General features: G+C 53.3%; 1 protein-coding gene across 1 annotated transcript; it reads left to right on the forward strand.

Annotated features, from left to right (window-relative positions):
* Positions 1-638: 638 nt before the first annotated feature.
* TRAIP (TRAF interacting protein) lies at positions 639-21,011 on the forward strand. Its single transcript, XM_065642749.1, has 15 exons — positions 639-827; positions 1,985-2,042; positions 3,307-3,390; positions 7,513-7,552; positions 10,139-10,266; positions 13,274-13,368; positions 13,951-14,064; positions 15,053-15,140; positions 16,677-16,766; positions 16,985-17,073; positions 17,848-18,003; positions 18,205-18,253; positions 18,756-18,881; positions 19,428-19,478; positions 20,883-21,011. The coding sequence occupies exons 1-15, from the start codon at positions 730-732 to the stop codon at positions 21,009-21,011; spliced, it is 1,395 nt and encodes a 464-aa protein (XP_065498821.1). The 5' UTR covers positions 639-729.
* The last annotated feature ends 1,316 nt before the right edge of the window (positions 21,012-22,327 follow it).

Raw genomic sequence — 22,327 nt, forward strand, 5'->3', positions numbered from 1 at the left:
CCTCTGGGGGGTGCGTTGCAGCGGGAGGGGGAGCATGGGGCCCCCCGCCCGGGGGCAGCCACACGGCCCCCGACGCGTTGTGTGTGCAGGATCCCAAGCGGCCCCCCCGTGCCTCCCTCGGGTCCCCGCTTCCCTCCCCGCAGCTGCATGCCTGCAGGGCCGGCTCTGCCCGCGGCTGCCGCCGGCGCCCCGTGCGCCCTGTGACCCCCGCGCTGTATCTCTGGCAAATAAAGACCCCGCTGAGGACAAACTGAGACAGCACCAGCGCCGCCTGCCCTGTCTCTCTGTAGGGCCTCGTGTGCCGGCAGCCGCCTCGCACGCCAGCGGCACATGGCGCAGCTCCCGCCAGGGCTGAGCGAGGCGGGGCAGCCCGGCCCTGCTGGAGCCGACATTACTGCCCGGGCGGGGCGGGCAGCGGGGCCCTGCGGTAGCTCGTCCCGCCAGGAAGGCACTTGGCAGCCCGGCCGCCATCGGTAGGCTTCAGGGTACACGGACCCGGCGGGCGGCAGGACCCGGGGGCGCGGCCCCGCCCCAAGGACACGCCCCCTCGGGCCCGGCCCCCGCTCTTGGCTCTAGAGCCGAGGCGCGGGTCCTAGCGCTCGCCTCGTGAGGTCACTTCCGGAGCGGGCCGGAAGCGGGGGGCGGGCGGCCGCGTTTGAATCGCGCAGCTCCGCGCGGCGGGCCCGGCCCGATCCTGGCCCGGCCCGGCCCGTCCCGGTCCTGCCCGCCATGCCCATCCGCGCGCACTGCACCATCTGCTCCGACTTCTTCGACAACGAGCGGGACGTGGCGGCCGTGCCTTGCGGGCACACCTTCCACCGCGCCTGGTGAGCGGCCGCCGCCTCCCAGGGGAGCGGGGCGGGCTGGGGCTCGGGACGGGCCCGGCGGCCGTTGGTTGGGGCAGGAGGGGGCAGCCCCGTAGGGCTGCGGGTTCCCACAGCGGGGCGAGGCGGTGCCGGCGCCCGCAGCCGTCCCGGGCGGCAGCCCCTTCCCCGGCGGCCCTGCCCTGGCTGAGCCCGGTGCCCTCTGGGCCCCGCTCGGAGCCGCCTCCTTCCCCCCACCGGCAGAGCCCCCGCCCGCGGTGGCAGCGATTCCCCCTCGCAGGGGTTTACCGGAGCTGCCGCTCCGCTGCCTGTGGCCTCCTCCCCGCTCCGGGGGTGCTGGTGCCGGCGGGTCGCCCCTCCACAGGGTGTTTGTCTGTGGAAGCAGCGGGGTTGGGTTATGAGTGGAGCCCCCCAGGCAGTTTCATGCTTTTGCTGGAGCTATTTTGCAAGTGTTCGTGCTGGAAGGAAACGGTTCTCCTGAGGAAATCAGTCCTGTGCGGAGGGAGGGGGCCGGCATTTGCCTGTCTCCTTGGCCACCTCCCTTGGAGACGGGCCACCGCTGGCCAGTGCCATGGTCATCCCTGAGTCAGCAGCACAGCTGGAGCTCGCTGCCCTCTGACAGCAGTGGAGGAAGCAGAGCTTGCACAAGTAACTCGCTGGCTCCAGACTGCTGCCCTGCTCCAAAAATAAACTATGCTGAGTGTGATGTGATGATCTGGTTGCAAAATGCTTTAGTAGCTCCCCTGGGGAGCCCGACAGGTTTCATTCATCGTCTCAGAGCAGAGACTGGCCCGATGTCCCTTGCGCTGCAGGGCGGTTTGGTGTCGATGGCACCCATTGGAGCTGACCAGACCGGGGAGCTCTCAACTGTCGCATCCTGATATAGCAGCTCTTGTGCCACTTGGCATGTGGATCCGTTCATTCCTGCGAAGCTACAGTTCTTCAAAGACTCTCAGGGAGATCTGAGCTTTGTAAAAACTCTGCCCTGGTGAAGATAAGCTGGCACGCTAAATTCAGCTGGGAATTGCCTTGGAGGCGAACGTAGAGCACGTGCGCTGGAATGCGGTGTTCCTGTTAGCTGCACCTCTGGACTAAATGTTTGCATTTCTGTTTTAAGTTGGTAAGAAAGATTTATTGTAGTTTTTCTTTTCCTTTCTCAGTCTCTTCCAGTGGTTTGACACAGCACCAAGCCGGACTTGCCCACAATGCAGAATCCAGGTAAAACCATCACCCCCGTGCACCTCTGTGTTTCTGTGGTGTGATGCTCTGCTAAGGGGCACTGAGGAGCCGTGGTCTGGGCCTGTGGTGACACAAGGAAAAGGTTCATCGTGTGAAGTGAGAGAACTTTCCCCAAAAATCCCTTTCCAATGGCTTAGAGGGTGCACTCCCCTCCCCTCAGCTGCCCCTCTCATCAGAGGGCTGGTCCGAGGGCACCCTGCTGCTGTCTGTGTTGTAGCTCCTCTAGAAAGGGTCTCTGCTTTTTATGGCTTTTATTTAGGCCGAGTAAGTGTTAGCATACTGATAGAAAAGACTGGAAGAGATTAATCAGGACACCAGACTTGTGTTTCTGGAGTACCCTGCTGCTCACCGTCAGGGAGCCTCCCGTTCTGCTGCACATGAGCCTTATAGCGGAGTCCTTGCTTTGCAGCACATGGCCCATCATTGGGAAAAGCAAAGACTGGGGAGGGAAGGAAGGATGTGCTCTGCTGCTGAGATAGGAAGCCAAGGCTGGGGGATCCAGTGGCTTAATTGGGGCCTGAACTTCTTTAAAGTCCTTTGTGTCACCAGCCTTGATGCCAGCAGTAGGTCTTGGCGAGTGGTGGCTGCAGGAGATGTTGTCTTATGATCAGATGTAGGTTTTTAGCCAGCTGCAGCTTGGACTTGTTCTGTATTCATGCTTCTTTCTTCCTCTCAAGGTCTTGGCCCTTGTTCCTTTCCTGACTTGTTGATTCCCTCTGTTCTTCACTACTTCTTACATCTCTGGGTTACCATGGAGTTATCGCGAAATAACATCTTATGTAGCAGTAACTATGCAATTAGCTGGTGTCATGACTGTATATAATACTTAAAACACAAAGCTGTAGCTGCATGGGGGAGGTGTGGAGAGCTATCAAATTCAATTACAGCACCTTCTGCCTGCAGAAAGCAGCACGTACTTCTGTCTTAGGATCTGGCATCGTGTTAGCTCAGCGTCAGCTGCTCGGGCCTTGGCTGCCAGAGAACAGACTGCACTTGATTCAGAAATGCCTGAATCTTTCTGCTGCAGCTCAGGAGCTTGGCTGGAGTTGCGCTCCTGAAACTCAGTGGGGGGTCTGCTGCTGAGCCAAAGCTGAGCATCACCACTAACGGCCTTGAGTGCGTGATCTGACTTGCGTTTTGTGGTTTTGTGACAAGGTGGTACCTTCTCCCCCTCCGTCTGTCATCTGTAGCCGTTGTGTTTCCATATCTGTGCCCACCAACCTCTTCTGTCTCCTGTGTTTAGGTCAGCAAAAGACACATCATCAACAAGCTGTTTTTTGATGTGGCACTGGAGGAGCAGACAGCACCAGATGCGGAGACCTTGCAGGTAATGTGACTGGGTGGTTCTTCTGTTGTGTCAGCACAACATGCTTCAGCACCTTGGAAGTGTGGCCTGGGCTACCAGTCCTCTGCCAGCAGCTGCTTCCTGAGCTGGTGCTTGCTGCGCTGTGCTCGTCATTCAGACATGAAGCACATCAGTGTCTCCTGCCTGTCGCTGTTCTCTCTCTTGGTCCTGACCCGGTCTCAGCTCTGTGACAAGGAAGTCTCCCTGTGGTAGGTTAGACTTTCCCCTGACCAAATCTCATGTGGTGACTTAAGAGGCCACCTCTATTTCACTGCTCTTCTGGTTCTCACCTTGGCTGGAAACCACCTGAACCAGCATCAAATAAACAACCAACTGCTGCCTCTCCCTTGAGCATCAAAGCCTTGGGGATGAGGCTACAGAACCTTTCCAAAAGGCAGGAGAAGGAAAAATCCCAAATGCAATGAATTGCTGCAAGTGTCTGTGGCTGGGTTGTGTGTGAGCCCTGCAAACCCTTTGGGGAAAGGAGGGTTTTTGGAGGAAGCACCATGTCCTCACTTATGTGCAGGCAGGTTTGCACAAACTGTAAGGAAACGGGGCAGGGTGGTGATAAAATCTTGGTTCCTCAAGAGAAAAGAGGACAGGGACTGCCTGAAGCTGCACCAATGGGGGTGGACAGTGCGGAGGCTGTGTCCTCGGGGTGGACCCAACTTGAGCTGAGATGCTGGGTGATGTTCTCCAAGTGCCACCCTTAGGTGTGGAGAGCTGGGGGTGCGCGGGAATGAACGCAGAGCGGCTGTTCCATGTTGTCCACCTTGGTTAGTACGGATGAAGTATGGCTCCTTATGTCTTGGAATTGTCTGTTCCAAAAAAAAGTAATGGGTTGACCTTGGTATAATGGGATGCTTGTACCCTCTTGTGTTTAGAATCAGCATGTGCAGCGATTACCATAATTAGCAGTTGCCATGACAATGCTATATGTATATCCCATGTTTTTAAAATAAAGCCAGCCAGACTATAATGTCAGTAACACTGTCATTCTCGAAGACTGCTAATAAAGAAACCAAAGGCCAAAGTATGTGTGCTGGGGAAATGCAAAAGCGTCTCTTGGCACATGAAGCTGTGTGCCCCAGAAGCACAGCAATGGCTCAAGCGGTTAAACATTGCTTTTAGCGCATATTCAGGTCTGTTCTCACAAGTGTAAATAGATAAGTGACTCAGAAATAGATTGACGGGAGAAACTTGCCCTAGAAAAAACTTTCTGTTCCCTCTTCCCCCACCCCAGGACCCGAGCGGGGTTCCCCCAGCCTCCCCCTCCAGGCAGGCTGTGCTGGAGAGCTGATCCCTTGCTCAAGGGCCGGACTGTGGAGCTGCTCCTGCACATCAAGCTGGATGGTAACTCATCATGCTCCTACAAAGTTTGTTGTGTGGCTGTCTGAACATCTAGCCCTGAGAATGCAGCTTTTCTAATGCTGAGGTTACTGTCTAAGGGGAAAGACTCAAATATTTTCTGTGTAGATCAGCACACTTTGTTTGTAAGGATATTTACTGCCACATGCACTGATTCAGATTGCTGCTGGGCTGATGCTGGTTTGTCACCAGTCACACACATGTTGTGTGCTGCTTTGTTTCTGGAGGACATGGAGAACATGGGTGACCATCTTCAGTGGGATTTGATGTCCATCTAGACTGGAGTTCTGTCTGCAGTGGGGTTTCTGGTTCTGCCCGGGCAGCAGTTCAGCAAAGCAAACACACAGTGGGCTATCCCAGGCTATTTAGAGCCTGAGAAAAGCATCGGTGACATCCTCAGCCAGAAGTGACTTCACCTGAAAAAGCCCCCAAATCCAGGGTTTGTTCCCAACCCCTGCCTATCCCTCCAAGAGCCTGGGTGTCAAGTGGCACTTGGCTCTGCAATCAGCTGGAATGGTGTCTGTGCAGATGTCCTGAAGTGAGTGTTTGGCCTCCTGCCTTGGAAAGGTCAGGCTGGGGCAAAGAGATGTGCTTCATGGTGCTAGAAAGCCAGAGTACGTAGCCGTGGTCTGCTTGTCATCTTGGCGAGACAAATTTGGGGTGCTTCTCTGAGAACCAGGCTTCTGTGCCCGGTTCTAAGTGATGGGAAGAGCTTCCTCAGAATCCAAAACCTCTTCCTGGGGCTGCAGAATTACCCAAATTATCTTTTGGATAATAATTGTCTTTGGCGCTATCCCTCACTCTTGCTCCCAAGTGTTTTCAGTCAAAGGAGCATCGGGGCCACTTTGCGTCCCACCACACTGGGTATCAGTTTCGACTGAAACACCGTTCCCTGGAGCAGCTGCAGAGCACAGGCTGAACGCTGTGACATGTCCAAGTGTTCCTGGGTGCTGAGCCTGGGTTTATCCTGGATTGCTCTTAAAGGTCATCCTCAGCGATCAGAACAGTCTCCATGTTGCTGTTCCCAGAGCAGGAAAACTGAGTTGTGAGGTGAGCCTGTCTGGAACCTGACACTTCCAGCTGTTTGTGATCTTGGGAATGAAGAGTCCTTCCAAAGGAGACTAGGAAACTGGCTTGTTCAGCTTAGCAAAAAGGAGTCAGGAGGAGGAGGATTCCTGCCTGTAAACCTGCTTAGGAGGGTAGGAGCCTAGGAGGACAGCTGTCTGTGGTCTGGATAAACTCCTCTGATCTTGGGAAGATGTGGTCTTGTAACTCAGGCTGGCAGAGAGAGGAGAGTGAAAACTGGGAGCAGCTTTTGGGAGCTATGCTGGAGTATGAGGGATTTCAGATTAAGTTGATGAATGAGGTAATGTTACATAGCTGCCCGCAGTAGCCCAGGATTTCTTTGCTTTCATGCTAATTAACACATCTGGTGAGCTCACTAATCATTCCTGAATAGGACTCTGAGGCAACCAGTCCTGAATAGTTCCTGCAGCAGAGTTAATTCCATGTCAGGCCTCCAGCTGTTGTGCCCCCAGGGGCAAATCCAAGTCTGCTCTGCTAGGCTTTGCATTTTGTCCCTTCTGCTTACTGAGCTTTGCATCCCATATTCTCTTTCATGCCTTTATTGTCACAAGCAGAGCCTCACTCTGCTCCCATCAGCTCCATGGTCACTGGCAGTGCTATTCTCAGCTCCGATTTGCATGTTGTGTTCCGGGTTGCACAGATTTGTGTGCTCTGCTTCAGTACAGTGTTGGCATTTTATTGTGGTTTTATTCCACTGCAGTTCCTGCCTGACTTGTTATGTGCTTTCCTCTGCAGCTCTTTAACACAGCTTTTAAAGTCATCTTCTGTTGACTCTTTCCTGCATATATATTTCTCCCTCTATTTTTATATATATATATATATATATATATATATACACACACATATATTTATTGCCCTGCTTTGTAACCGCTCCATATTCCCTTTGGCTATTTGCCAATATTGGTAAGTCACATCACTTCATTATCTATAATTCAAGCTATGGGACATTTGCTGCTTCTTCCTGGTCCTTAATGAAGGCGTTAGAAACATCTGACCTTCCCCATACCCTCGTGGCATCCAGGAGATGTTATGCGCCCTTAGTTTGGTACAGGTTGGTTTGTCACCGATCTGTTTATGACCATTCGACTGAGCTGTTACTCATATCAGCATCCTGAACTGCAGTGACTGTAGTGTCCGTCAGAGTGCCAGCTGGTGTCTTTGGTAGTACACTTCCTTACCTTTTCAGGCACTTGGACCTGCCTGCCTGTCTCCCACCTGCACCCAAATAAAGTTCACTTCAGTTCAAAGCAACCCCTCAGTCCTGTTAGTCTGGCAACATCCCTGCCTTATTGCCTTGTTTAGGTAAAACGTTATAAAAATTGTTCCTGTCTGATTTCCTGTGTTTCCCTGAGAGCCTTCCAAAATTATTCAGCTAAAACAAGATGACTGACAGTGTGAGAAACACAAGGTTGACAAGGCTAAGACGAAACTGGGATCTTCTCTTCTCCACTGCAGGATGCCAGTTGGAGGTGCTCTTTGCGTTCCCTCTGATAGTACTTGCTTGTAACATGGTTCTTGCTGTTACCGTGGGCCCTTCTTAGCACCTGGCCAGTGCAAATGTCCTGCTGAGGAACTTCTCAGTTCCTTTTAAGATCTGGTGAAAACTCCCGCAGGGCATTTCCTAATGGTGTTTTCTGTGTTGTGTTTCAGAATGAACTGGACAAGGTGAAGGCTCAGCTCTCTGTGAAAGGTGAGTTCCAGCTGCCAGTGGGGGATCGGCAGCTGCGGTCAGCAGGTCCTGGGCTCTGCCTGTGCCAGGCGGCTCGGCTGGGCCTGAGGAGCCCTGTGCAGAGCCCAGCCCTCGCTGGAACCAAGGACACGATGCAGGCTGCAAACTCTTGTGCTGGAGCAGGTTTTTCTGAGGTGAAACCACCTAAAGCTGTACAAAGCTTGAATGACAGAACCAGAATTCACAGCCTGGCCCAGCTGGGGAGCTCTCTGCAAGTTTAGAGACATATATGTAATTTTTTTTTTTTTTTTTTTTTGCCCCTCTTCCTAATCGCAAGCTACAAAAGTGCAGAGCACAGCTATATCTGGAGCAGGCTTGCTGAAAGCAAAACCCTTGGTTTGCTCACTGGGAAACTCACAGCTGCACACGAGAAAGGCTCATTCCTTCTGACAGATGAGGGGGTAAAAGCAGTGCCCAAAAGCAGCAGTGGGGAGGCTTTGGATTTGTTTGGCTGTTGCAGTGCCACATGTGTTGCGCAAAGAGCAGACGGAGTTCAGTGTGTGTGCTTCCATTTTCCCATCTTTAATTTTAGAGGATGTTTGAGGGAGGCAGGAAAAGCAAAAGCCCTGGAGACTTGTCGATGGGTTTTAAGCATCGTCTGTAGGCAGCCTGTCATCAGAACATGAGTCATGAGCAGCGAAAGGAAAATGTCAGTCTGAGTGACAGAAATCCAAAGACACACTAGCAGAAGGGGGAAAAGAAATTCTTTCAAGAATGTTGGGGGCTCGCCCACGCCCCGAGAGTCGTCTTTCCTCTGCCTTCCCTGCATGCACGAGACAGACATGAATAGCCAGGAGATTGAGGATTCAGTCCTTAGCTTGAGAGCAGAATTGGATGGTCTGCACGTCTCTATTCTGAGGCGTGTTCTCTTGCCAGCTTGGTTGAGTTTAGTGACTTGGTAGAGAGCCAAATCTTCTGGGGAAGGTGGCTGGGACTCTTGCTAGGATGTTATCCAAGAAAAACTGCTCGAAGGCCTGCTCAGCTTCTCAGCTGCTGGTGAGTAGAGGTTGGATTTGACGTCCCGTCCCATTCTCTTTTCATAGAAATGAGAAGCTCCTTCCCACCTCCTGCCTCCTTCGCTGTGGGCACTCTGCTCTCTGGTGGTTCTTGTGTATAAATTCTTCACTTGAGGATGTGCTCTGTGCTGTAGAGGAGCTGTGTAATTACCAGTCTCTGAGCAGCTTGCAAATGCCTCTGGAGGTGCGGAGCTGTGAGCAGCCCCAGCAGGCGCTGTGGGAGGCACTGAACGAGCTGCAAACTCATTCCAGCAGCAAGGGGAGGTTTGACTCTTGCCATCTGCCTCTGGGCAGCTGGGAACAGAGGAGGGGGAAGCCCTGACTCTTTTGGTGGCTGTGGAGTCCCTGCAAACGCAGGAGAGCGTCTCCAGGCTGTGCTGCTTCTGGTGAGGAAGGGTTATTCAGATCCATGGAGAAAAAAATGCTTTGCTAAGAAAGAAATCTATCTCAGTTTCCCTCACTGCCTGTGTGCTTCTGTTGGGATCTGCTCTTCTTTCCCAGTCCCACGTGGCTATTTTACTGGCTGATTGAGCAGCAAAGCTGCACTTCAGGTTGTGCTTCCTTGGGACGTGGTGGCACAGTTTGAAACTAGGTAGTTTGCAAGGAGGAACAGCGTTTTGGAAAGGCCTGGACTGGCTCTCTGCTATCATCAGGCTGGAGCCATGGACAATTTTAGCAAAGATGCTGAGCTGAATACTTCACCCTGCTCTCAGCAAGGATAGACTGAAGGTTACTGCTTTCCCTCATTGCTCAACTGCTTTGAGCTTTCCAGTAATGCTGGCCGTTCCCTGCTTAGATCTGTCAGCTCCTGATGCTGATGGTTGCTTTGTGAGCTGGTCTTCCCTTGCCTCAACAAAACAAATTGAAATCTGGTGCTGTTTTCCATCACCTTCTCTCTGGTGGTCAGAGGCATGTGCTTGGTTCCTGGTTTGCCTGTGTGTGGAGGAACAGCAGGACTCCAAGTTTTGTGACCTGCAAAAAGTGGCTGCTCCGGGGAATCTACATAAGCTGTCGCGTGTTCTGCAAAGCCCCCAGCTGAGCTCTGCTTTGCTGCCTTTTGCTGTAGGTGCAGCAGCGAGGTGGATTGCTGTACGCAGCCGCCCAAAGGGCTTCCCTGCATATCAGGCTTCATGGGGAGAGGATGGGCTGGGGGCTCAGCTCTCCAGCTCCACAACAGCTTGGTGTAACCAGAGAGAAATGTTTTCCTTGTGCCAGCCTGGCTTTGAGAGCAGGCAAGAGTTAAGATGCATTAGCTTAATGCTAGCAGGGCTGGCACTGGAAGGCTATTAAAGGGAATTTTGTTATCTTTAGTAAAGAAAATCTTGAAGACTGCTGGCACTGGGAGAAGCAGTTGCTCAGCACAGACCCTGGTGCAGACAGCACTTGGGGAAATGGCTCCATGGGAACAACCAGCTCCGGCAGCCTGGAGCACAAGGCTGCAAGCAGTGGGTGTTCATTGTGCTCCTGCTGCGGTGGGGCAGCTAAGTCTAGGTTACTGGGCCATGACCTTTTTTTTTGTTTTCTTTTGCAGAGAAAGAAAAGCGGAAATGCCAGGCCATTGTGGATGGGCTGAGGGACACTCTGGATGTGCGCAATGCCACCATAGAGTCGCTCCAGAAGGTGCTGGGAGAGACAGAGATGCTGTGCTCCTCTCTCAAGGTACCTTTCCCATCCCCAGCAGGACTTCAGCACCAACCATTGCACGGTTGCTGTTAGTTTTGTTGAAGGTCTCCTCAGGCCTTGCTAATAAAGATATTGTGCTGGTGAGATTTTGGATGTGGTGCCTAGAGACTTCTGTCTCCTTGATCTCCGTGTGACAGGGGGGCAGTGGAGCTGGGTTTTCATTTTGGGTTTATTAATCTGAAGCGAATGGTGTTGCTGGTCTCGAGGTCCTGAGTGCGCTCCACTGGGGGGTGATTCAGAGGCGGAAAAGCCAGGCTTGTGGCTTGTGTATAAGTGGTTTATGCTGAAGGCAGAGGTGGCCGTGATGGGGGAGAGATGCCAGCCCAGCCTGGGGGCAGCTGGCCAAGCCTCGCTAGTGAAGCAGCAGCACTGATCATAAAGGTAACAGCACGAACTGAGAGCAGGAACTGGCCCCAGCGCCCCATTGCCAAAACACTGGCTCCCTGCGGTAGAATGTTCTTCTGAAATGGGTTTAGGCCAGACGGGATTCAAGGAAAATTAGTTCCTTAGTTAGATTGGAGGAGAAATCAAACTGAAATATATGGAGAGGGAGTTGCAGGCTTCAGCTGAGTGGGATTTGATCCAGCTAACTCTCCTGTCTCTGTTCTGTTGCCAGGGCTTTCCTTCGGTTAGGTTAGTAATGTGTGAAGTCCAGGGATCAAATATTCCTGTTGTATTTCAGCACACAGTGACTCAGGGTGTAGTCACATACAGAGCGTAAACAGCAAGTGGAAGAGGGGAAGAGCAGGAGCTGCTTTGTTGAGATGTCTCGTAGTGAGCAGAGCGACTGTGCCTGGGCGGTGGGCCGGGCAGTCCCTGCTGTGTGCCGGTGACACACCTGTCACAAGGAGATGGGTTCAGGCGGGGGGTTGTGGGCCGCAGGCTGAAAAGTGGGGTAGGGATCATCTGCCTTTCCCAAGGTCTCTGTTGCCTGGAGTATGGGAAAATCATAGAATGGTTTGGGTTGAAGGGACCTTCAAAGCTTATCCAGTCCTGCCATGAGCAGGGACATCTTCACCCAGCTCAGGTTGCTCAGAGCCCCGTCCAACCTGACCTGGGATGTATGCAGGGATGGGGCATCTACCACCTCTCTGGGCAACCTGGGCCAGGGTCTCACCACCCTCAGTGTAAAAAAATTTCTTCCTCATGTCCAGCCTGAATCTCCCTTCCTTTAGTTTATAACCATCACCCCTTGTCCTGTTGCAATAGGCCCTGCTCAAAAATCTGTCCCCACCTTTCTTATAGGCTCCTTTTAAGCACCAAAAGATGGTAATAGCCTAAACTACATTGTGTTCCTTGACCTGCAAGGCCAGGTGGCCCCGTGAGAGCTTGTAGATAGGTTGTGGGGTTGTCCTGCTGTGTGTCACCTGCTGCTGACTCTTCCTGAAAGGAACCAGACCAAGAGGTCTGCCTGACACCAGCAATGTGCTGCTGTCGTAGGGCAGAAGGAAAGATATAGTAAGGAATTAATGCCAGACAGGCCTTGCTGTGAGCCAGTACAACTTTATTTTGCCTGCCCATGGGATTATATCTAACCTGCTTGGGTGTAAATGCAGCCTGGGCCATGCCAGAGATGCTCCTGGGATCCCGAGTGTACCAGACAGGGTACTTCTGATGCTCCCTACTCCTGCAGAAACAATTGTGAGGGTGGAAGCTGGTGCTTGCTGCTCAACTCAACTTCTCTGTGCTTGGCTTCCCTGCCTTGGCACCTCAGGAGGAGGCTCTGTGCTTATCTTGCCTGTTGCAAAACCCTCCATATATGCTGAAGTCCTTTTAATGAAAGCTGGGCAGAAGGATTAGGGACCTCGAGGTGTCTTTTCTGTGGTGTACGGGGTTTCCCAGCTGAATGCCAAGCACTGTCTTATGCTGCATCATTAAAGATTAAAGCACTAAACTTCTGCAGTGAAACTAGAGGCTTAGCTGTCTGCGACACCAGTCAAGCCCGCAGGCTGTGAGCCATTCCCATCTTCTGCTTGCACCATCAGCTGCTGCTGAACCTTTGTGTGGGAGTTTGCTGCCGTTTCAGGCTCTCTGAGGCCAGGAACTCTACTCCAGCCTGGCACAAAACACTGCTGTGGGGACCTGAAGTGTCGAGAGCTCTGGTTTGGAAGAGCTAAAGATGAGCTCTGCTTAAGCAAGAGTAACACGTGAGCCTGCAACACTGTCCCTCTGCAAAGCCCCAGCAGTTTCACAGCTGTTTGGTTTCTGTGGCAGGAAGTGGATAAAATTGTTTAACTTCTGTGTGGAAGGGAGATTTCTGAGGCAATGGCCCTTGGCCAGGCCTCTCCCTGGGGTCAGCACTGTGCTGAAACGAGGCCCAGAGCCTTCCGAAGGTGCTGCATGAGGCACACACAAACCTAGACAACACAGATGCATTGGAACGGTGCTGACTGGGGCCAGCTTTCCTCTGTTCTGCCACACAGCAGATCTGTGCTTTCTCAGCCCAGCTGAGGTTCTCTGTCACTGCTGCCTGCTACTGGGGAGCCTGGAAAGGTGAGAGAAGTGCCCGAGTGGGCGTCTGGTCTCCCAGAGGAGACCTACTCAGCATGCCTATTTATTTAAGCAGCTGATGGCAAGGAGAACTGGGAGGCTAAAGCAGAGGGATCAGCTGTATTTGGAGGAGAGCGCAATTTCAAGGTTTGCTTGCTGGGGACTCCTTTGCTTTTTGAAAAACAAACTGTCGCTGTGGTCAGGGTGCTGCACAGCCCCCCAGACGCTCTCAGCAGCAAGGAGGCTGCAATGCCGTTTCAGCGCCAGACTCATCGTGCGATTAGCGCCAAGACCCTGCTGCGCTCGTAGGGAGCAGAGCTCGGGGTGCAGCGGGGAGGGAGCTAAACTCGCTGTAATCCTGGGCTGCTGAGGTGGTGATAGCGTTAAGAGCCAATGCATGCTCCCAGCTGCCCGCAGTGCGCATAAGCCAGGATGTTTCTCTAAGAATCCCTGGAGCCTTCCTAACGGTCTGCATACACTTGCTTCTCTGCAGAAGCAGATGAAATTCCTGGAGCAGCAGCAGGAGGATAACAGAAGTTCAAAGGAGGAGGCCCGCCGCCTGCGGAACAAGCTGAGAACCATGGAGCGGTGAGACCCTGGGCCTTGCGGGCTGGGCTGCGTGCCTCTCCTCACCTCGGAGGGGGTGGTCCTGCCGTCCTGCTGCAGCATTGAGCCCCACACACCGGGTCATCTTACCCCATAAGGTTGGAAACTGCTGCATTAGCAGGGCTGCCTTTGCCTGTCCGTGCTATTGCCCTGCTGTGTTCCCAGGCACTGCTCTCCCTAAACAGCAGCAAGGCGTGCTGCTATGTGCACACTGGCCTCCTCTCTGGTGCTTCGAGCGTGGCTATGTGTCATTCCTGTTGTTAAGGGATGCTGGGGCAGAATCCCAGCCCAGGAACAGTCACTATAGGGCCCAAGATGTTCACCTCATGTGCAGTACATGTGTACAGCTGCCCCTTCTCTGTCCATGTAGCTCTACTCTTCCCTAGTAAAAAGCCCTGCTTGTGGCAGGGCAGTTGTCTCTTTTCCCCCCTATGACATCCAGCGTGCCTGCAGCAGGAGCTTTGTCTCCACCAGCTCCTTGCGGGGGGAAGCAGAGCTCCAGGCTCTTTCCCAGCTCTGTTTGTGACTCATGAACTGAGGGTACTTTTTTTTTTTTTTGTGCAGGATTGAGCTGTTGCTTCAGAGCCAGCGCCCTGAAGTGGAGGAGATGATCAGAGAGATGGGGGTCGGGCAAGCAGCAGTGGAACAGCTCGCAATCTACTGTGTGTCGCTGAAAAAGTAGGTGCTGCGGGCCTGGCACAGCTGGCTCCTGCTGTGCTGGGGGTACCCAGGGAGAACCCTCTGCCGAGGACCGGCAGGTGCATGGGCTCTGCGGGGCTCTCACCGCGTGCTTGGGCCTCCACTGGGTTTTGCCTGACAGATCCTGGGGACCTAGATTGGAGCCTGTCACACTGAACTGTTCCTGTTGTCACTGGTGACATGCGTGTCACCATGGGAACTGTCTCCGGAGCTGTCAGTGCACCTATGAGGTGATGATTATTATTCCCTCCATTTTCCTCTTGTGCCTGAGGGGAAATGAGGGGATGAGGGGCTCCAGGTCGTACCCTCTGCTCCATCGCTCTGCAGCTGCAGCCTTGGGTACTCTCTGGCACAGCCAATCTGCAGCGCTGCCCTCCCCTACCTGGGAATCCATCTGGTCCTGCTGGGCAAGGCCACAGCTTCTGTGGGGCTGGTCTGATGGCAGCTGAATAATTGCAGCTTCAATACAAAGCTGTAATGAGGCGAGTGTTCCTGTGGTGTAATTGGGAGTGAATGTGCATGGCCAATAGCGTGAAGTCTCTGAAAAGTCACTTAAGCAAAGTCCTCTATTTGCTGCCAGCATGGAGGCTGCCCTGTTGTCTGTCTATCTTTTCCACTAGCAACTGGAATGTCTGCATCTGGTTTCCATTTTGCTGGTGGATTCTGTTCGTGCCCTGTTCTCAGACATGGTATCCCCTGTGGCATTTTTTCTCCCCCATGGTTTAGTGCTATGTTTGACACACTTGGTCCATGTCAGTACACTCAGCTCTGTTCCTTGAAGGGCTTTGTGTCTCCTGTTGTTGTGTGTGTTAGTTTGTTTGGGTTTTTTTGTTGTTGTTGTGTTTTGTTTTGTTTTTTCTGGTGGCTCTGCAGTTGCAGAGCTTCAAATTAAGGGTCTTGGCTTGTCTCTGAGAAATTCTGGCTCGATCCTCCTGCAAACAGCCTGACTCCTCTGGTCTCTTTGCAGGGAATATGAAAACTTGAAGGAGGCTCGGAAGATCTCTGGTGAGATGACAGAGAAGCTGAAGAAGGAGCTGTTTTCTGTCAATAACAAGGTAAAGGGAGAGTGTGACTTGTCAGGGTGACATCTAGTCTGTAGGTCCCTGTCAATAACTGTGCCTCAGGCTGTCTGCAGTGACCTTTCCCACGCTGAGCACTACCTGAGTGGTACGGGTGGTGTGGAGGTGTCAGCCTGGGGTTTCTGGGTCAGGCTGTGATGCTGTGGTGAGCACAGCCTTCGGGGACACTGGTGGGGCAGCATGTGCCGAGCCAGCTGCAGTTCGGCAGGGAGCTGGGGCTGGAAGGCAGCAGCACACAGGTGCTCTACCACTTCCACTGGGTTCTGGAAGCAGCACTACCTTCATCCTACCATGCTGCCGGGTGTGAGCTGCCAGCCCCTCCTGCTGCAGAATCAAGCCCCTAAGAAATGTGGGAAGGGATTTGGAGCCAGCTCCAGTTGAGCAGGGCTTAGCCCTGGCCTGGCACAACTGCAGTCACACCCATCCTTGTGCCTTCAGCCAACTCAGCTGGGCTAGGGCTCCTGCGGAGTGCTGTGCCCAGGCAGATGTTCCCAAAGCATGATGAGGATGTGCAGGTGGCTCTGCACAGAGCCTGCCTGGGCTGGTCCCAGCCTGGCACAGAGCTGGGAGCTGCAGACATGGCTCTGGTGCTGCGCTCCGCCTGCTCCAGCCCTGCCTGGGCTCGGTTAGCTCATGTCAGGAGGCACTTTCTGCCAGTTGTAGTACTTCGTCCCCATGAAAAGTGTGTATGTGTAACTCACTCTCCAAGGTGTAGGGGTTCACTAGGGCATCCCTGTGTCCAAGCTCACAAAGTGAGAGACTGTGGGTGGATTTGTCCTCTTTTTGTTACTTGGCCATAGCTGTCATGGTCCCCTCAAATGGAGAAGGAGGTTCTGGGATTGCTTTGCTGCTCCCCGAGGGAGTTAACCCCCTGCATGAGGTGCTGCTGCTGGAACTGGGCTGAGTGCGTGCCCAGCTGCAATCACCAGTTTGTGTCCGGAGGATGCGCGTCAGTGCACTTGGGGCTGTGGGCTCAGCTGACAAGAGCTGACTGTACCGACACGCTGTGGGCTGGCCCAGACTCCTGCACCACAAACATCTCTGATGTGGTAGCGGCCCACTCCTTGACCCCTGCTTGTGGTGTGCTTCCCCTTGTGAATCAGGCCTGTCCCTGTGCCAGCACTGCTGATGCACAACCAGCCTCCGGCCTGTGGTTTGGAGTTCCTGCACTCTGATGCGTCCGAAGTCCTGCAGGAATTCAGAATGCAGCCACCAAGTGTCCAAGCAGGGAAAAGCTGCCATCATCAAGCATAGATGCTCGGGAAATGCTATAGTAGGAAGATTTGTGTTGGGTGAGTGGCCCTGGAGATCCCTCTGCAGGCAGCTGGAGGAAATGGGCAGGCATTTGGTTGCTCTGAGAGAGGAGAGGTTGGTCAGACAGGAAAACCGAGACCCTAAACAGGGGCAGGCAGCATGTGCTGCAGCCTGTTCTGCCCTCCCCGGGGATCTGTGCCCTCCCTGAGTTCTGTGTTGTAACCAGCACTTTGATGTTTGGGGGTGTTCATTCTGCAGCTCCAGAAAACTGCTTCAGAGTTGGAGAAGACAGAGGAGGAGTTAAAAAGCACCCAGAAGGATCTGAAGAATGCAGACAAGGAGATCTTGGTGAGAATGTTGTTCCTCAGTCTGCAGTAACTGGCAGCTGGCCACAGCCTGCAGCTGCAAAGCCAGGAGTTCTACTGGCTTCTGCACACTGACTGGCTTACCCAGCCCACCTCACCTCTCCGATTTGCTCCACTTGATGCTGATTTACAGAAAAGGGGCAAAATATCTGCTACTGAATCTTTCCTTATCTTGCTGTCTGCTTTCCCTTTTCTCTCCAGAGTTTGAAGAAGAAGATAGACATCCTGCAGGACACTCTGAAGGTCCCATCTGTGACCAGAGAGACACTCAGTCGGCTGGTGTTTGAAAGGTTAGTGACATGCATCCTCAGACAAAGGCGAAGGATGGAGATGGCAGGTCCAAAGTAGGAGCTGACAGATTAACTTGCGGGGGAAGCAGAGACATGCTCGTTTGGCAGGCATTGCAGTTGCAGGATCATTTTGCTCCTTGTATCCTATTTTGTGGGATTTTTTTAGTTGGTTGGCTGGGGTTTTTTTTGTTGCTGATAAGGCGGTGGTTGGTTTAGTTGGAAAAAGTGTGTGTTTTGGAGAGTTTGGGTCAAGATGGGATGGAAGAACAGACTGGGTTTTGACAAACTCTTTGTCACTGTGTCCTGCCGGAGAAATATCCCTAAAACTGCTCCTTTGATTGCCTCAGAGTTGGCCTTCCAGTGAGCATTCCCTGGTGTATGGGCATCAGAGATCTTAGCCAGGCAGAGGAATCTAGCCTGAAAAATGGCATCTTTTAGGTTTTTATCAAGCCCTTTCTTGCGAGGAGCCTGTACTGTTACCCCAGTACAGCAAGCTGGGTCGTGTACGCAGAGCAGCAGCATGCCAGGGCATTGCTCTGGGTGCTGCTGTTGTAGCACAGGCCATTCGAGGGTGAACAGCAGTTTGGGACATCAACTGTAAACTCTGGAATTCAGATTGTCCTTTCTTTGATCTGTAAGCAGAATGGGGCTCTGATCCTGGTCCCACTGCTGTTTCGCAACTCAAACCGCATAGCATGCAGCTCTGTCTTCCTCTCACCTGCTGGTTGGCAGGTGGTGGCCTCCCAATGGCTGACGCTTTGACTGGCCTTGCAGCCCCGCTCCTGTGGAACTGCGGCAACCAAAGCTCCACCGCCCAGCCCACAGTGATGAGATCAATCTAGATGCTACTTTTGACGTGGACACCCCTGAACATCAGCCCTGCAGATGTCTCTGCAGCCCTGCAAAAAGGCCGAAGCTGGATAAAAAACCGTGAGTTTTTCCCTCCTCTTTCTGCTTCTAAAGGAGATCAAAGTCTCACTTCTTTGGAAGCTGCTGTGTGAGATCAGATGGCTCTCCAGCTGCCTGATGTCGTGCTGCAAGTTTTGTCATCATTTGCTTGGCCTTGTCTGTCCTTGCCAGCTCCACTCGAACAATAAATCTCTGCTGATTTGCTCCTTGGGCTTCTTACAGGCCTCCTGTGGTAAATCTGGCGAAGAAAGTTCTGAAGGAAACAATGGAGGTAAAAGGGCTGATCTCAATTTCTGCATCACGTCTTTGATTCTGCTGTTAATAAGCCTGGGATAAAGGACCCATTTTCTCCATGTAGGAGATGCTGTGACCATAGACTGGCCCATCTACAGAACCGCAGTACATGATTCAAAGTGCTTTGCTAAACAGTCTCCTAGAAACAATGAATTGCTGCCTCAGGCCTCCTGGAGCTGGGCAGGAGAGGGAGAGTGAGGACTCATGTCCTGATTATCCTGCTTTGGGTGCTTGGTAAACGTGGGGCTGACCCCAGGGGCTGGGGGGTGAGCTGGGGGGCTATTCTCCCACCCTTGCTGGGTGCAGTGTGCTACCTCCCAGGGTGGGAGGCTGGAAGCTGCTGTTCTCTGGCCCGACATGAAGTACAGCAGTAACCATTACCCTAAATAGCTGTCTGCATTGTTAGTGCTCCCTCTATATGGACTAAATTCAGCAGATCATGCTGGTTAAAGGGCTTTTCTAATTATTTTGTGGGACAGAACTGGGCAGATGATCTGGAGGATGATGCCCTTAAAGGACTCCTGCCAGCATTCATCAGGAAGTCTGTTCTCTCCAAGAAGCCATCTTCGGGCAGCTTGCTGGCTCCCCACAAGAACACAGGCACTGTAAGTATGACCGTCCAGTTGGTGAGCGTGTCCAGGGCTGGCACTGCACGCCGCTGTCCTGAAGTGACCCTACAGGAGGAAGAAATGAAGCTTTTACCTTGCCATGTAGCAGTGTGTGGAAAATAAATCTTGGAGCATGACCTGGCTACTTCCCAGTCCTGCAGAGCTCCAGGGATGACAGATGCTCATTCCCTTTTTGGCAGCAGACTAAATGGCCATCCATGTTGCATTCCTCCATCTCCTTAGAGCTTTGGGTGTTTTCCTCATATTCCTCCATCCCAGTGATAAAACCCTTAGCCTTCCTGCTCCATGGAAGGCTCAGCTTAATTCAGAAAGTGCCGAAGATACCCCAACTTTACTAATATCCTTGGGTCTGCCTTTTTCCAAAGGTGAGGGCTTAGTACAAGTACTGAGTGTTTCCAGGTGCTTGTAACCCCTCCCTAGAAGCTGTGGCCTGCAAGGCTCCCCCTTCCCCATAAACAGCATGAGGAGACATAGCCAAGGCTCTGTGCTGCTGCTCCAGACTAATTTCTTTCTCTCTTCTAGGTGAGGATGGGGTATGATGGCTTGGGAGGCAGAACAAAGTTCATACAGCCTGTATCCTTTCCTGCAGCTCGCATGGCACTACTGATGCTGTGAGTCGTCTTTGGTCTTGGCCATCTTGGGGAGTCCTGCTCTGCAGCCAACAAAATATGGGCTGGGATCCTCAGGGAACCATCAGATTTCTTTCTATCTGGCTCTGAACAAGCCTGAGCTCAGCGAAGGCTTCAAGGACCTGAACTTGCTGAGAGCATTATCAGAGGTGGCTCACTTAGAGGAGCACATCAACTGGAAACCAGTACCCTTTGCAGGGACTGCTCATGCCCTTGGGAGCAGCAGCGTAGCACAGCCTCCTGGCTCTGTGCCTGCCAGCCCCTGCAGCCGAAGGCCCCGTTTCTGCAGGACACTGCTGCTCTGCTGTGCCTGTGCTGGTGGGCAGCCCTGCGGCAGGCGAGGAACTGAGGGCTGAGCTCACCCAGCACAGGGCGAACTGCTCGACTCCCGCTCCTCACGCAGGAGCAGTGTCTTCTCCCCACAGTGGCTGCTTCTCACCTGCCTTCCCTGGGTAGGGCTGTCAGAGGGGTGTGTGCTGCACCTGTGGCTCTGGCACTGCTCTAGCTCCTGGTGCTGATTTTGAGGGAGTTTTTGCAGTTTTTTTGGAGACCAGGAGTCTGAAGCAGAGAAGAAACAATCAGCTGGAAGGTGTGACCTGCTGGGAAGCTCTGGGCTGCTGCTCCCATGTCCTCACTGTGGCAGGGTGGAGGTACCCAGTGGCAGAGAGATGCCTGAGCCAGATCTCTGGGGCCAGATGTGCCTGTGCTGCCAGCCTGAGGGGACTGGAAGTGCAGGTAGCTGTCCCAGGGCTGCCTTGCACATGGCTGGTGGAGGAGCAGCTTGTTTCTCTAATCCTGAGTGCTGCAGCATGCTGGTTTGTGTCACCCTGCAGCTCTGCTGCCCTGGCCTGCACCTGCCAGGCAATGCTGCAGCGGGCAGCTGCTTCAGACCTTTTACAGTTCGGTGATGTTTAGTTTCTGCCACTCGTGTGTCTCTGAAGGTTTGTTCAATGCCATGTGAGTTAAAGAGGACTTGTTGCTCCCAGGGCTCTTCCCTGGGGGTTGCTCTGCCTTGGGAGGCTGCAGGCTCAGGCTGCCGTGCCTCTCCCTGCCCGGTATCCTGGCTCGCACACGCCAGGTGCGTCTGGTAGATGCTTAAATGCTGTTTTGTATGCAAGGGGTAGCACAGAAGTGGGAAACATTCCTTGACTCATGGGGCAGGAGCATGTCTGAGCTCTGCTGTGAGTTGGGAGACAAAGCCAAGCCTGTCCTGCAGGAAGTTTTAATTTGGGTGCAGATGCACAGCCAGGGCCCAGGGCTGTGGGTCAGGTGAGTCTGCAGCCAGGTGTTGGATCGCTTGTGTCACCAGGGCCTTGGTCTATAAATTCCTTGACAGTTTTACCTCCAGACGAACCTGGCAGAAATCCGCCCGTTAGCAGTGAGGAGCAAGAAGAAGGTCTCCAGGCCTGCATCTGCAGCTCCCTCCGCATCGTCCTCCAGCAGCAGCCAGGCCAGGCTGGACAGTTTCCTGCAGTGAGAGCACTGGGGAGTGGCTGGGCCGTGGCTGCAGGGCTGAGCGCGGAGCTCAGAGCCTGGCATGGAGCAACGCGCAACCGCTGCTGTGCAGGGCCTGTTTGCAAAGCACTGATGCTGCGTTGTGGGAGAGATGAGCTGCCCTGGGGAGAATCCTGGCCCTGCAGCAAGCCGACAGGAGACCAAGCCCCTGCCTAATGCTCAGACTGATTTACCCCCCTCGTTTTACCCCTCCTTCCTCCTATTTTCATGCAGAATAAACAGGGTTTTTGCATCTTCTGGCCTGCTCAGGGCTGTGCAGTTGCTGTTGGGCTCTCTGACATGCAGTTCTACCTGATTTCTTGGATGCAGCTGTGAGCTGGAGATGCAGGAAGGGGATCTGGGATGTCAGTCTGGAGCAAGAGTCCAGAGAAGTGACCTGGACCAGCTCTACACCTGGTGTAAATAGTTCCAAGAAAGTTTCCTGGAGGAAGATGTACAGAGGGCAGGGCAGTGCTGGCCTGCGTTGCTGCAGGGTGGTTGTATATTTATCATAAAATTAAACACCTTCCCTCTGCTGTAGGCCTGTGTGGGCTGGGGAGACCCACATCAAGCCTGGGGGATGTTCTGCCTTGTGCTGGTTTGGGCCATGAAGATAACTGCAGTTTTGCAGCCTGGACACTGAAATTGCTGACCTGGGGAAGAGGGTGTTGGGGGTGACTCCCTGCCCTGCTTGGAAACAGGGAGATGTCACTTCTGTTCTTGGCATGTGTTGGTGTGGAACTTGTTTGTACGGATTTCTATTTTTTTAAATGAGATTGTAGGTTTTTTTTTTCTTTTGTAATGTCTGCCTAGTGATCTGAGGGTTTGGAAGGGCCTGAAGAAGTGCTGGAGAACGACTTCCATCAGAGGAGGGGGAGACTGGGGCTGAACCTGTCTGAGGTTCTTCAGCTGGAGATGTGGGACAGGAGGTCTCCTCTTGCCCCATGGCTGAAGCAGAGCTGTTCAAGCTGCAAGGAGCAGACTTGGGTGAGGTACCTTGCTACCAAACTTTGTACTGTACAGACTTGTGATGTTTCCCACTTCCAGCTGCTTCAGGCTGGAAGCCTCAGTACCTGGGTTGGCTAAAAACATGTCTTTAGGGAATAAAACATACTGCTGTGCACACTTGTTAACACAACTGGCTCCTGAGCATTTTCCTTCCTACAGTGGCTCGAGGTGGAGGGCTGAGCTCAGGTGCTGAGCGTGGGGTGACCGATGTGCCTGACCCTCCAGAAACCTTTGGTATGAGCTCTGGGGAGACAGGCCCTGCTGCAGGGAAGGGCTGCAGTGGGGTGAAGC

This window comes from Caloenas nicobarica, chromosome 11, assembly GCF_036013445.1.
Source record: "Caloenas nicobarica isolate bCalNic1 chromosome 11, bCalNic1.hap1, whole genome shotgun sequence".
NCBI classification, from domain to species: Eukaryota; Metazoa; Chordata; class Aves; order Columbiformes; family Columbidae; genus Caloenas; species Caloenas nicobarica.

Coding starts and splice junctions, on each gene's coding strand:
- TRAIP (XM_065642749.1), top strand. CDS start 730: ATGCCCATCCGCGCGCACTGCACCATCTGCTCCGACTTCTTCGACAAC. Junction 2,043..3,306: donor GCCCACAATGCAGAATCCAG/GTAAAACCATCA, acceptor TCCTGTGTTTAG/GTCAGCAAAAGACACATCAT. Junction 10,267..13,273: donor TGCTGTGCTCCTCTCTCAAG/GTACCTTTCCCA, acceptor GCTTCTCTGCAG/AAGCAGATGAAATTCCTGGA.